The sequence below is a fragment of the Chiloscyllium punctatum genome, chromosome 11 (assembly GCF_047496795.1).
Source record: "Chiloscyllium punctatum isolate Juve2018m chromosome 11, sChiPun1.3, whole genome shotgun sequence".
In the NCBI taxonomy this organism is placed as follows: Eukaryota; Metazoa; Chordata; class Chondrichthyes; order Orectolobiformes; family Hemiscylliidae; genus Chiloscyllium; species Chiloscyllium punctatum.
Genome location: NC_092749.1, coordinates 1,692,636 through 1,708,200, shown reverse-complemented (window position 1 = coordinate 1,708,200; position 15,565 = coordinate 1,692,636). Strand labels below are relative to the sequence as shown.

Sequence of the window (15,565 nt, the reverse complement as noted above, 5' to 3'; positions counted from 1 at the left end):
GTGGCACACTGGCTGTAGGCAGACGGACAGCGCTGGGCTGGGACACACTGGCTGCAGGCAGACGGACAGTGCTGAGCTGGGCGGGGCTGGGACACACTGGCTGCAGGCAGACAGACAGCGCTGGGCTGGGCTAGGGCACACTGGCTGCAGGCAGACGGACAGTGATGGGCTGGGCTGGGACACACTGGCTGCAGGCAGACGGACAGTGATGGGCTGGGCTAGGGCACACTGGCTGCAGGCAGATGGACAGTGATGGGCTGGGCTGGGCTAGGGCACACTGGCTGCAGGCAGACGGACAGTGATGGGCTGGGCTGGGGCACACTGGCTGCAGGCAGACGGACAGTGATGGGCTGGGCTGGGCTAGGGCACACTGGCTGCAGGCAGACGGACAGTGATGGGCTGGGCTGGGGCACACTGGCTGCAGACGGACGGACAGTGATGGGCTGGGCTAGGGCACACTGGCTGCAGGCAGACGGACAGTGCTGGGCTGGGCTGGGACACACTGGCTGCAGACGGACGGACAGTGATGGGCTGGGCTGGGACACACTGGCTGCAGACGGACGGACAGTGATGGTCTGGTCTGGGACACACTGGCTGCAGACAGACGGACAGTGCTGGGCTGGGACACACTGGCCGCAGACAGACGGACAGTGATGGGCTGGGCTGGGACACACTGGCTGCAGACGGACGGACAGTGATGGGCTGGGCTGGGACACACTGGCTGCAGACGGACGGACAGTGATGGTCTGGTCTGGGACACACTGGCCGCAGACAGACGGTCAGTGCTGGGCTGGGCTGGGACACACTGGCTGCAGACAGACGGACAGTGCTGGGCTGGGACACACTGGCTGCAGACAGACGGACAGTGCTGGGCTGAGACACACTGGCCGCAGACGGACGGACAGCGCTGCCCATTGGATGCATTGGGAGCGGCGCCGTGAGTCTCGCGAGATGCCGTGTTGTGGTTGGCGGTGGAGGGAGCACGGGCCTGGTTTCAGTGGCCGGGAACTGAGCTGTGGGCGGGATAGGACGGCCAGACCCTGAAGGAGGAGAGCAGAGTTTGTGAGGGGAAACCAGCACGGAGTGTGAGGGAGGAACGGTTTAGGAGGGAGACAGAGGGAAAGAGGTGGTGGCCGGCCACCGCGGCACCGTCACCATGGAAACCAAGCTGCAGAAACGGAGTGAAACCAAGAAGCCGCTGAGGGTGAAGGTGATCAGCCTGGGGAGCGCCGAGGTGGGCAAGGTGAGGGAGTCCGGGAGGTAATTGGGCCGGGGGACAGTGTTCGGGTTAGTGTCTCAGCAAGGTTCCTTAGATACCTTCCAAATCCCACCACCCCCACTGAGATATACAAGGGCAGCAGATACTGTACATTGGAACACCAGCACCCTCCAGTTCCCCTGCAAGCCATTCACCATCATTTGGAAATATGTTAAAGTAAACTAGAGATCCGAAACAAAAAGAGAACACAACATTAATGTTTTGAGACCAGTTTCCCTTTTGAGATCTTTCTCCGAAATTTTTCGTTCCTTCAGTGTTGCTGGGTCAAAGTTCTGCATTTTGTTCCCCCCAGAACTGTGGACAGCAGCAGATCAAGCAGGCAGCAAGTCACCACTTTTGAAGGACAACTGCTGCAAAGCTCTCTGAGAAGACTGTTTTTTGACAGAGCAGTAATGACTTGGAAGTTGTTATCTGTGAGGATCATAAAAGTGAAGACAGTGAATTGATCCAAGTGGAAATTGGATTGACAATTGAAGAAAATACATTTGCAGGGCTCTCAAGAGAAAGTAGGGGAATTGAACTGACCAACTTTGCAGAGATGGCATAGTCACAATTGGTCAAATGACATCCCTCTATGTTTGATAACTAAGTGCCTCTAACACTTCAATTCATTGTTGCACTTTTAATAAATTGTAAGTACCTCGTCACTCTACCATCTACTTAGCTCCTTTTTTGTCAGGATTCAAATGACAAAACCAAGATAAGTTTTGACTTGGATTTTGGATTGATTCAAAAATCTAGTGTAAATATTACTACAAAACTCTGTTTTTGGATTTAAAAAAATCTGTCATCCTTATCTGTTTTGAAGTATCTGTGATTCTTATCCCACATGAATGTGAGAGACTCTTGCATTTGGAAATTTTGGCAGAATTCAATGCCGTCTTTCCAACTATGGGGTCAGGGAATTCTAATTGTAAAGCCCCTTCTCCATCTTATTTATAACTTTTTCTGCAAAAAGAATGACAATATTGTTAAACTTTAGCAACCTAGCCTGGCTGGTTTTTCAGTTTTGTTTTAATTCATTCATGGGATGTTGGCATCACATCTGGCCAACATTTATTGCCTGTCCCAAGTTGCCCTTGAGAAGTTGCCCTTGTGGGCGGCACGGTGGCACAGTGGTTAGCACTGCTGCCTCACAGCGCCGGAGACCCGGGTTCAATTCCCGCCTCAGGCGACTGACTGTGTGGAGTTTGCACGTTCTCCCTGTGTCTGCGTGGGTTTCCTCCGGGTGCTCCGGTTTCCTCCCACAGTCCAAAGATGTGCAGGTCAGGTGAATTGGCCATGCTAAATTGCCCATAGTGTTAGGTAAGGGGTAAATGTAGGGGTATGGGTGGGGTGCGCTTCGGCGGGTCGGTGTGGACTTGTTGGGCCGAAGGGCCTGTTTCCACACTGTAAAGTAATCTAATCTAATCTAAAGTAATCTAATCTAAGATGGTGATGAGCTGCTTTCTTGAACTTCTGCAGTCCACATGCTGTAGATTGACCTACAATGCCATTAAGGAGGATTAGGCTGTTGAGTTGGGATGATCAGCCATGATTGTGATGAATGACCACCTCCTGCTTCTATCTTCTGTGTTTCTATGTATGGCCGTCAGTGGGTAATTCAGTTGTTTTTACTTAGTGAATGCAAATTTCAAGTGATAGCATCCTCACTTGCTGAGTTCAAAGTGATTAGTCAGTAGAGGGAACCCTCCTTGGTAATGTTAGGGATTGTGTACCAGCTGGAGCTTGGAGCTATCTGCTATGCACAAACTCAGTATCATACTGGGTGAGATTGCTCAATTGTGCACAGGTTGGGGATGAATTGGAGCATTTTCAGTTTGACATGAGGCGTGCCTCATTTAAGTGCTGCTTTACTGGTGTAGCTCGAATTGCTGACTAATTGTGTTGTCTTTCCAGAGCTGTATCATTAAACGATACTGTGAGAAGAGGTTTGTCCCAAAATATTTGGCAACTATTGGAATTGACTATGGAGTGACAAAGTGAGTACTACTAGGGATGCTACTTTTCTCCCTACCTTTAGTTGGTTTTCATGATAGTAATTATTGTTAAATGTTAAAATCGCAATTGGTAATAAGAGTATCCACTTGAATTAAACGCATTCCTGTTCCAAGAAAATTTGAGAAGCATTATTGAGTATTTGAAATAAGTTTAGATGATGAGACAGGAAGGGAGAGATTGGTGTGCGAGAGGGGTGTCACTAGGGAACAGGGGTTTGACCAGAAAGGGGAGGGTAGTACTGAAAACTAATTGAAAGAACAAAGAGCAATACAACACAGGAGCAGGCCTTTCAGTTAACCAAGACTGTGCTGATTTATGATGCCTTACCAAATTAAAAGCCTTTTCCCCTCCACGTGGTCTGTATCTGTGTATTCCTTACCTATTCATGTATCTGTCAAGATGTCTCTTAAGCGCTGCTATTGTATCCACGTGCACCACATCCTTTGGCTGTGCATTCCACGCACTTACCACCCTCTGTTAAAAAAAACTTCCGTCTTCCCATCTTCTCTTTCCATCTTGAACCTAAGTCCCCTGGTAATTGACATTTCTACCCTGGGAAAAAGACTCCGACTATCCATTCTGGCCATGCTACTCATAATTTTGTAAGCTTCTATCAGGTCATCGCCCATCCTTTGGTGTTCAAGTGAAAACAAACTGGCTTTATCCAATCTCCCCCTATAGCTAATGCCCTCCAAATTAGATAACATTCTGTTCAACCACTTCTGTCCTGCTCCAAAACCTCCACATCCTCCTAAATGTGTGGTGACCAGAATTGTACACAATATTCCAAATGTGACCTAACTAAAGTCCTACACAGCTGCAACATCACTTGATAAATTTTCTCTGTGTCCCAATTGCTGAAGGTAAGCATGCCATATTCCTCCTTGACCACCTTATCCAATGGTGTTCCAACCTTCAGGGAACTGTATGTTGGTGCTACTAAGGGTTCTGCAATTTATTGTATACTTCCCTCCTGCATTAGATCTTCCAAAATGTATTATGGCCCATGTGTTCAGATTAAATTCCACCTGCCATTTCTCTACTCCAGTTTAGCTATATACTGTTGTATTTTCTGGAAAATCTTCTCATTATCTGGAGCTCCCTCATCTTTGTGTTGTCTGCACGTTTACTAGTCAGATCACCTGCGTTCTCCTCCAAATCACTTATATATATATATACTGCAAACTACATGAGACCTGGAGCAAAGCATTCAGCACCCTGAACCTGTTCCAGCATTCCTATTGCAAAGACAGAATGATCTTATTTGACTTTATTTCTGATTGGAGTTAGAAAGGAGGTGATGGCCTTATGATATTATTACTGGACTGTTGCTCCAGAGACCCAGGTAATGTTATGGGGAACCATGTTCAAATTCAGACACGAAATGGTGGTATTTGAATTCAGTGAAAATCTGGAAATAAGAGTCTAATAACAACCATGAATCCTTTGCCAATTGTTGGAAAAACCCATCTGGTTCACTCATGTCCTTTAGGGAAGAAAATAGCCATCTTTAGCTGATCTGGCTTACATGTGACTCCAGACCGACAGCAATGTGGTTGACTCTTAATTATCCTCTGGGCAGTTACGGTTAGGCAATAAATGCTAGCCTAGCCAGCGATGCTGTAATCCCATGAATGAATTTTAAAAATGCAATGGTGAAAATGACTGTTTTACAGAAAAGGATTGAGGAAGGAATTGATGAACTTTTATAAAAGCTAGTTACTGAAAGTCATTGTGTACGCTGTTTACACTGTTGCTGTTTTGTTCAAACAGTGGGAAAGGATATTTTGGAGACAGACTGGCTCCAGGGGTTGATACAAACTAAGATTCAGTACTGGTAGGTTGCTGATTGGTTTTTGGGGTTATGACCAGTTGTGGATGCCAATGGCCATCAGTTTGACAGCAACTATCTGACACCTGCATATCTGAACAGGTAATGGGTGTGAATGATATAGGCAGAAGTCTGAGACTACTGAATGGGCAGATGATGTGTCTCTTTCTCTCTCCAGTGAAATACAAAAAATCTGAAGAAACCCAGTTTAAGTTTTCCTACTATTTGCAGAGATCTTTTGTGTTTTACCAAGAAGTCCAAGACTTGAGAATTTGTAAATTAGTTACACTGTGTCTCCTGTAAAAAAAGTGAAAGCACCAGAGGAAGGGTCAGAGAACTGAAGGACGTAGGGAAACAAAACAAATGCTCCATCAAATCCTGAAGACTGGTGCTATTGAACTGTTTCGTCAGGACTTTTTCCCACCACCTATTGCACCATTTGTTTTTTGAGTCTGGCTGTGTGCCAAAGGGCTGTGAGGGATATTTAGATTTTTAATGAGTAGAGTTATATATTGACAGTTCACAGATGTTTACCTGTGGTTAGAATCTCTTTCATTGTAAGTTCAGGTTTCTGTTAACAGAAAACTGGTCAGTGTCTTCCATTTAACTGGATAGAACTTGAAACTAGATAGTGGAGCAGTGGCTGGGTTCAGCTGCATGGAAAACTTTGTAAAAAGTAAACGGTGACGGTGGGGGTGAGGGGGTGGTGGGGGGAATGTCTCAGCAGAGGTTATTAAAGTTTCCAGAACAAGTAATAGAACATAGAGTATGGAAGGGTCAGGAATTGAACTTCAACTGATAAGGGACAACGATGACGGAGTGGGGTGGGGGGAAGTTCAATTAGCATAGGTCTGAGGGTACTGTAACTAAATGCACACAGTATATGAAACAAGTTAAATCAGCTTGTAGTGCAAATTGAAATTGATGGATACGATGCTGTGGGGTATCACAGAGACACGGCTGCAAGGGAATCAGGGCTAGGAACTAAATATGCCAGGATATGAGCCCAAACAAAAGGACAGGCAGAGGGGTGGCTTGCTTTGTTAATAAATAATGAAATTAAATTGATAGCAAGAAACTTGTCACGTGTACCTTGGTACAATGAAAAGAATAAATCAAATCAAATGAGTTTCAAAGTCATAGAAACTGTGTGGGTAGAGTTGAGGAACTGCAAAGGAAAAATGACTCTGATGGGCATTATGTGCTGGTTCAGGAGTGTGGTGCTGGAAAAGCACATCAGGTGAGGCAGCATCTGAGGAGCAGAGTCGAGAGCACCACACTCTCAACTCTGATCTCCAGCATCTGCAGTCCTCATTTTCTCCTATTAAGTGCAGGTTTCCTAGCAGTAGTCAGGATGCAGGTAAGAAAAGACATGTATGAAAGCCACTATTACAATACTCAAGCTGGACTTCACTATGTAGGTGGAGTGGGAAAATCGGGTTGGTAACGGATCTCAGGAAAAGTAACTTGTGGAATATCTACAGGGTGGTTTTTTTGAAACAGCTTCTGGTAGACCCTATCAGGGGACATGCAATTCAGGATTTGGTAATGCATAATGAGGTAGACTTGATTAAAGAGCTTAAGATGAAGGAGCCCCTCAGGGGCAGTGACCGTAATATGATGGAATTCATCCTGCAGTTTGAGAGTGAAAAGTTAGAATCAGATGCAACCATATTACAATTGAGTAAAGATAACTAGAAAAACATGAGGGAGGAGTTGACCAGAATTGATTTGGAAGGAGAGCCTACCTGGGAAGATGGTGGATCAACAAAGGCATGAGGTTTTGGGGGTGACACCCATTCTCTCATTTGCCTCAGTAAAGGTGCTGGCAATGGTCTGGAGTACATCCTCTGAGATTGCACATAAACAAGCATCATGTGCATACTGGTAAAAACAATGACTGCAGATGCTGGAAACCAGATTCTGGATTAGTGGTGCTGGAAAAGCGCAGCAGGTCAGGCAGCATCCAGGGAGCAGGAGAATCAATGTTTCGGGCATGAAGGGCATGAGCAGAAGGGCATGATTCCTGAAGAAGGGCTCATGCCCGAAATGTCGATTCTCCTGCTCCTTGGATGCTGCCTGACCTGCTGTGCTCTTCCAGCACCACTAATCCAGAATCATATGCATACTGCAGCTTGACGACCCTGGTTAGGGTGACTTTGGTTTTGGCATGAAGGTTGAATAATTTACCGCTGGCTCTGTAAGTTCGCTCCACTCCAGCGGGGAGCTTGTCAGTTGTGGGGTGAAGCATTGCAGCTAGGTAGATTGAGAACAGTGGGGGCAGGGGGAGGCGAGGGGAATGACACAATCCTGCTTGATACTGGTCCAAATGGAGGTCGATGGGGTGGCCATATCAGAGATTGCAGGACCAGTCTTGAATAAAATTCACTTGTAATCTAGCCCTTTAATTTGTGCAAGAATTTAGTGAGGCTATGAACCAACACAGCTGAAAATGTGTTGCTGGAAAAGCGCAGCAGATCAGGCAGCATCCAAGGAGCAGGAGAATCGACATTTCGGGCATGAGCCCTTCTTCAGGAATCATGCCCTTCTGCTCATGCCCTTCTAACAGGTTGAAGTTAGAAGGGCAGGAAGAGAGAGAGATTCCAGACAGCTCACTGTTGAACTCCTAACTAGTTCTGGCCTGAACTGCTCAGCTAGAGAGCTGACCACTCTCCTTTCATTCTATAGGTCTCTTCTAAAACATGACCACTTTGGCCCGAAGTCGCTTCAGTTTACATATAAACAAAAAGGTCTATCAATACTCTTAAATCTCTGTTCCAAACCAGTCTAATCTGCATCTGGAGATGTTTACGACCCCTCTGAAAGAAACTAAAGACACAGTATCCTTGAGAAAAGGAACAGCTTTTAGAAAACGTAACCAGCTTCGTGACACATTCCCCCCTTAAAATATGAACCATCATTACCAAAAGATGGCTTCAGTTTTAAAACCCTTCAATAGCCCATAGTAGTCTAACCCCACAAATACACGATATTAAAGATAAAATTGCAAACATGCACAACCATATGCAAATTCAGGCTGTGGCACACCCGCAACCGAACGCTCCCGTATCTCATTTGAGTCTCGATAATGCATCAGCAATCACGTTTTCGTGACCTGCCACATGCACAATTGTCAAACTGAACGGCTGCAACAACAAGCTCCACCTAAACAGGCTGGCATTTTAATCCTTAAATTCTTCCACAAATGTCAATGGGTTATGATCAGTGTATATGATATGATCAGTGTATATGATTGTCTCAGATGCATTGCTGGTAATATAAACACTGAAATGTTGTAATGCCAACACCAAGCTTAGAGTCTCTTTTTGCACCGTTGAATATTTCTGTTGACGAACGTTCAACTTCCTGGAAAAATACCCGATGGGTCTTTCTATCCCGTCATCATCCTCCTGCACAAGCACTGCACCAACACCCACATCACTGGCATTGATAGCCACCTTTGTGTAATCTAGCGTGGCTAATACTGAGGCAGTGGTTAACACAGTTTTTAGGCTGTCAAATGCCTTTTGACAGTCTGCTGTCCACTGAAACTTCTTATCCTTCTTTAACAATTCGGTGAGTGGAGCAGCCACACTGTTAAAGTTCAGCACAACCTTTCGGTAAAATCCACTCAACCCCAGGAACGTTGGTGCTGATTTTTTTGTTGACGGTGTGGGAAATTCCCAATTTACTTCCATTTTTACATCCTGTGGGCCATTTGTCCATGTTCATCAACTTGGCCTAGGAAGGTGACTTGGGCTTTGGCAAATTCACTTTTAGCTCAGTTTACCAAGTTTGCGTTCCAAAGTCGATCGAGCAAGTCCAATAAATGCTGTAAATGTTCCTTCCACGAGTGACTAAAAATCACCAGGTCATCAATATACACCGCACAGTTGGGTAATCCGGAAATACCTTATGAGTCAGTCTCTGAAATGTGGCTGGAGCATTTTTCATACCAAATAGCATGACTTTGAACTGATATGGTCGAGAGTGTGTTGACGGAAAAGCACAGCAGGTCAGGCAGCATCTGAAGAGCAGGAGAATCGACGTTTTGGGCATACACCTTTCATCAGAAATGAGGTTTGTGGGCCAGGGCTGAGAGATAAATGGGTTGGAGGGAAGGTAGCTGAGAAAGCGATAGGTGGATGAAGGTGAGGGAGAAGGTGATAGGTCAGAGGGGGGAGTGATGGACAAGTCTGAAAGGCAGTGCTGAGTTGGAGGTTTGGGACTGGGATAATGTGGGGGAGAGGGGAAATACATATGCTGTTGAAATCCACATTTATTTCGTGTGGTCGCAGGGTCCCAAGGCAGAATACGAGGCTTTCTTCCTCAAGGCATCAGGTGGTAACGGTTTAGCGGTGGAGGAGGCCCAGGAGCTGCATGTCTTTGACGGAGTGGGATGGGGAGTTGAACTGTTCAGCCACGGGGAGGTGGGGTTGATTGGTGTGGGTGTCCCAGAGATGTTCTCTGAAACAATCCACAAGAAGGCGTCCTGTCTCCCCAATATAGAGGAGACCACACCAGGTGCAGTGGATGCAGTAGGTGACATTGATAAAGGTACAGGAAAATTTCTGATGGATGTGGAAGGATCCCTTGGAGCCTTGGATGGAGGTGAGGGGAGTGGTGTGGGCACACGTTTTGCACTTCCTGCGGTGGCAAGGAAAGGTGCCGAGGGTGGAGGGGGGAGGAGGTGGTAGGGTCTGGGCCGGAGGGTGTGGACCTGACAAGGGAGTCGCGGAGGGAATGGTCTTTCCAGAACACTGATCAGGGTGGGGACGGAAATGTGTCTTTGTGGTGGGGTCCGTTCGGAAATGGTGGAAGTAACGGAGGATGATGCGAAGTGTGCGGAGGATGGTGGAGTGGAAGGTGAGGATGACAGGGGTTCTGTTCTTGTTGCGTTGGGAGGAGTGGGATTCAAGGGCGGTAGTGCGTGAAGTGGAGGAAATGCACTGGAGGGCTTCATCAACTAAGTGGGAAAGGAAGTTGTGATCATGAAAGAAGGAGGCCATCGGTGTCTTTCTGAGGTGGAATTGGTCATCCTGGGAACAGATGCAGCTGAGGTGGAGGATTTGGGAATAAGAGATGGTGTTTTTACAGGAGGTAGGGTGGGAGGAGGTGTAATCTAGGGAACTGTGGGAGTCGGTTGGCTTGTGATAGATGTCTGTGGTTAGTCGGTCATTGGAGAAGGTGATGGAAAGGTCCAGGAAGGGGAGGGAGGTGTCTGAGATGGTCCAGGTGAATTTGAGGTTGGGGTGGAAGGTGTTGGTAAAGTTGATGAACTGTTCAACCTCCTCGTGGGAGCACAAACTGGCATCGATGTAACTACAGAAGATGGACTGTTCCACGTATCTGACAAACAGGCAGGCATAGGTCCCCATGGCTAACCTTTTGGTTTGGAGAAAGTGGGAGGATTAGAAAGAAAAGTTGTTGGAGGTGAGGGCCATTTCAGCCAGGTAGATGAGGGTGTCGGTGGAAATATACTGGTTGGGACCGCGTGAGAAGAAGAGATGGAGGGCTTGGAGACCTTGTTGTGGCAGATCGATGTGCACAGGGACTGGATGGTGAAGATGAGTCATTGGGGTCCAGGGAAACAAAAATCTTGGAGGAGGTGAAGGGCGTGGGTGGTGTCATGAAGGTAGGTGGGGAGTTTCTGGACTAAGGGGGACAGGACGGTGTCGAGGTAGGAAGGGATGAGTTCGGTTTGAACTGATATTGTCAACTTGGTGTTACGAAAACTGAAATTGCCTTTTGCTGTGTCTGACAGGGGTACTTACCAGACGCCTATGAGCAAGTACAACTTAGAAATGTGAGTTGCTTGTCCTACCTTTTTGACACGGTCCTCTACCCATGGGATTGGATATGCTTCAGTCTTTGTAACATCATTGTCTTTGCAATAGTCCATGCATAACCACTGGGTACCATCTGGCTTTCGCACCATGATTATGGGTAAGCTCCAGTTACTGTAACTCACTTCAGTTATGTCATTTTGGAGCAGGCACTCTATCTCCTTCTGAAACTTTAGAGGGTTATGCCTATGAGGATGTTGCTTAATCGGAACAGCATCTCCTATCTCTACATCATGCACAATTATGTTAGTACTTCCCAGTTTGTTTCTGCATATCTCCCCATGTGATAGTAATATCTCTTTCAGATCATTTCGATTTTCATGTGGAAGTTAGCTCAATAATTTATCCCAATTTTTGACAACTTCTTCATTGTCCAATTTGATTTGAGGAATGTCCAATTCAGAATCCTCTGAACTTGGTTCTTACTTCTGTGCTGTAATCGTTAACATCACCTCCTCTTGCTTTCCTTCCCTATCAAAATACCTTTTGAACAAATTCACATGACACACTTTGTGAGATTTCTTCTTTCCTGGAGTCCTGAAGAAGTAGTTCCCCTCACTCAATGTCTTCTTGATTTGATAAGGTCCACTAAACTTTGCTTTTAAAGGCTCACCTGTCACTGGAAGTAACACCAACACCTCATCCCCAATTGCAAAATTCCGAATTTGTGATTTCTTATCTGCTTCTTGTTTCATTGTATGCTGTGGTACTTTTAAATGCTGCCTAGCCAACCCTCCAGCTCTATTTAATTGTTCTCTAAAACTTGACACATAGTCCACTTAGATTGTCTGTGAATTCTGACTTATTAATTTCTCTTCAATCAGTTTTAACGGTTCTCTTACTTTATGCCCAAATGTTAATTCAAATGGACTGAATTTGGTCGATTCATTCAGTGTATTGCTGATCGCAGACAGTACAAACAGACCTCCCTTATCCCAATCATCTGGATAATCCTGATCATAAGCCCTTAAAATAGTCTTTAGTGTTTGATGCCATCTCTCTCACACTCCTTATGATTCTGGATGGTACGCAGTAGAGTTGAATTGCTTAATTTTCAAGTTATCCATAATCGTCTTGAATAGTTTGGATGTGAAACTTGATCTGACTGGATCTTTATTGGCAGTCCGTATCTAGTAAAACAATTTAAGTAATTCTTCTAAAACCCTTTTAGGTGTGATGTTACGTAATGGAATTGCCTCTGGAAATCTAGTTGAAACATCTATTAATGTTAATAAATACTTATTCTCACTTTTTGTTTGAGGTAGGGATCAATCAGGACTCTTGTAAAAAGTTCCTCAAATGCTGGAATAGGTAATAAGAGTGCAGGTTTTATTGCTGCCTTTGATTTTCCGATTAGCTGACATGTATGACAATTAGTAGCTCATACACCACTTGCAGCACCTCCTTTGTATACCATACAGGCAAAACAATTTGATGAATCTCTGCCCGTTTCACATCTACTTGGATGTGCAGTGGTCTCCATTTTCTTATTAAGACATCATTTGTAAAGTAATAACACACAGGGATGGATTCACTTTCCTTCTCTGTAAATGCCTTTTGATATAACTGTTTAACTCCTCATTTTTCTGCTGTAATTCATTCATCTTACTAGAGGTAAAGGTACTTGCTTGTTTACGTTTTGCTCCATCTGTGTTCCACTTACCTAATCAAAGAAAGTTTCGGATAACCCTATGTCAGCTTCCTTATCTGTGATCTCTCCTGCTTCAGTTTGTGCCTCTGTGATCTTGTGATCACACAAACTGGGAAAGTACCTGGAAAATCTTTCTCCAGGTCTTCAGTTGCCAGCATCTCTACTGGCTTTTCAACTAGAGTAGGCAGCACATCTACTGGTGAATCAGCTGTATCATTTGCAAGGACAAATTGTATTCCTGGAGCTGAGGGTTTGTCCAGTACATCTACCTCAAAATTTCCACTCTTCTCTGGACTCTATAGCCTCATTTTACTTGATTGAACACTTTTTGTTTCACCATGAATTCCTGTTACCAGTACCTTTTCTGGCAAGAGTCTCTCAGGAATACATATCTCCTCATCCTTCAGCATTACAGACTGAGAGGATCCTGTGTCCCTTAATATTGTAACCTCCTTACCTACTGCTTCTGGCCTATGTGCATAAACTTTACCCTTGCATGCATATTTCTTAAGCAGATCTGGCACTTCCTCCTTAACCAACCTCTGATCATCTTGTACACTCTGAGGCAGTTGTCTAACTTCCCTTGTGTTTTTTGTTACTAGTCCAATAGAACTTCCAGGCTTGTTGGGTTTTCCTACAGCTAGCTTTCTCCTAGCCCACCAACACTGATTTCGTATGGCTCACTTTATTACAATGAAAACATTGGAGCTTTTAACTTCTTTGTCCCCTCAAGGGTTTCTTTTTTACCCAGTAGTAAGTTATCCTTATGATCTTCACTGAGATCTACCTGTCCCTTTCCATGTGAAGATTTCCCTTTGCCCCAGTTTCTATCCCTCATGGACTGAAATTGATTTATTAGATTACTTACAGTGTGGAAACAGGCCTTTTGGCCCAACAAGTCCACACCGACCCGCAGAAGAGTAACCCACCCATTCCCGTACATTTAACCCTTCAACTAACACTACGGGCAATTCACCTGGCGTGCACATCTTTGGACTGGAAGCCAAACCATGGTTTATGGACCAGCTCATAATCATCAGCCACTTCAGCTGCTAACCTTAACTCTCTGCTCTTCCACATGAGTTCACAATACTTTCTCACTAAGGTTTCCTTCAGCCTTTATCTCCAGCCTTTTAAGCTGACTTTCCTTTTTAAGTGTCAATTTTTGAAGTTCAAACAATCTTTTTCTTTTTGTACTTTCCTTTTCCCTTTCTTCTGCTGCTCTCTCTTTTTCTTTCTGTTCTACTGCTCTCTTTTTCCCTCTTTTGCTTTGAATCATAACTCAAACTGTTCCATTTTTGCTGCCCTTTCTTTATCTCTCACCTCTAACCCAGGCTGCTTCACTTCAATTGAATTCTTGCCATCTCTATAGATTCTGATGGTTTCTCCAGCAAGTTTTAATGCTGAGCTACTGCTGTACTTATTTCTGCTTTCCTCACAGAAGCAGGCAGGTCCAATTCCAGTTGGTCTGCTCATTCCTGCAGCTTGGTCTTATTCACCTTTTGCAAAACTTCCGAAGTCACCGCGTCCACTTCCGGAAAACATTTGACGACTGAAAGAGCCATTCCTATCCCAAACTTTGTCTGCCCAACCAAACCAACACCCGAAATAAAGACACTAACATCTACTACCTGATGTTTAAAATCCTGCAAAGAGTCTCCCAATCTGTTATGGACTAGGCCAGACCACTCGAAACATTCTTGAGCAGGCAACCCAGACCATAACTTTGCAATTTGTTTCAGTCAGTGTACAGTGAGAATTACCTGGAGTAAACAAGCTAGGTTGACTACCAGGTTTTAAAACAGACAAACATTTATTCACAAAATTACACAATGAAACACCAAGAACAGAAGAAAGAACCCCTACAGAACTCAGTCTAAACTAGACTTAATTATGCTGTTCCGAATATACACAACAGCCCCAATAAGCAAACCCCCTTAAAACAGTTTAAAAAATGGAACAGATGCTTACAGGTTGCAGTTAGAAGGACAGAAAGAGAGAGAGAGAGAGTTTCTACACCGCTCACTGTTGAACTCCTAACAAGTTCTGGACTGAACTGCTCTGCTCAGCTAGAGAGCTGATCACTCTCCTTTCATTCTACAGGTCACTTCTAAAACATGACCACTTTGGCCTGAAGTTTCCTCTGTTTATATATAAACAAAAAGGCCTCTCAATGTCCTTTAATCTCTGTTCCAAACCAGTCTAATCGGCATCTGGAGATGCTTACGACTCCTCTGGAAAAAAACCAAGAACACAGCATCCTTGAGAAAAGGAACAGCTTTGTGACAAAAGTACCTACGTATAAATCTTAGAGAAATAAAGTTACATTACCTGACAGTATTCATGGTATAAGTTAGAAAAATAAGAAATTAAGTTTTTAAAAAATTACAGCCATTCTGTAAAGGGCGTGCAGGAGGCTTCTGCACATAGTCTGAGCGGACTCACAAGCTGCTGACTGCCTGCACCTGTCCCCAGTCCAACAACTGTCCCTGCTTAAAGTTTGGGAGAAGATTTGTAGCTCGGGTGCTCGTTGTTGTGGTTCTGTTCGCCGAGCTGGGAATTTGTGTTGCAAACGTTTCGTCCCCTGTCTAGGTGACATCCTCAGTGCTTGGGAGCCTCCTGTGAAGCGCTTCTGTGCTGTTTCCTCCGGCATTTATAGTGGCCTGTCTCTGCCGCTTCCGGTTGTCAGTTCGAGCTGTCCGCTGAAGTGGCCGGTATATTGGGTCCAGGTCGATGTGTTTGTTGATAGAGTCTGTGGATGAGTGCCATACCTCTAGGAATTCCCTGGCTGTTCTCTGTTTGGCTTACCCTATAATGGTAGTGTTGTCCCAGTCGAATTCATGTTGCTTGTCGTCTCTGTGTGTGGCTACTAAGGATAGCTGGTCGTGTCGTTTCGTGGCTAGTTGGTGTTCATGTATATGGATCGTTAACTGTCTTCCTGTTTGTCCGATGTAGTG

At 45.0% G+C, this 15,565-nt stretch overlaps 1 protein-coding gene across 2 annotated transcripts in view; it reads left to right on the top strand.

Annotated features, from left to right (window-relative positions):
- Positions 1–952: 952 nt before the first annotated feature.
- The window catches only part of dnajc27 (DnaJ (Hsp40) homolog, subfamily C, member 27), a 52,899-nt gene continuing 38,286 nt past the window's right edge, over positions 953–15,565 (top strand). The window contains exons 1-2 of one of the 2 annotated variants that reach the window (XM_072580176.1): positions 953–1,234; positions 3,179–3,261. In XM_072580176.1, coding sequence (XP_072436277.1) covers positions 1,157–1,234; positions 3,179–3,261 — 161 coding nt within the window. In that variant the 5' untranslated portion in view covers positions 953–1,156. Of the gene's footprint in view, positions 1,244–3,178; positions 3,262–15,565 lie in introns of both variants that reach the window. The other variant, XM_072580175.1, reaches the window with a different exon arrangement.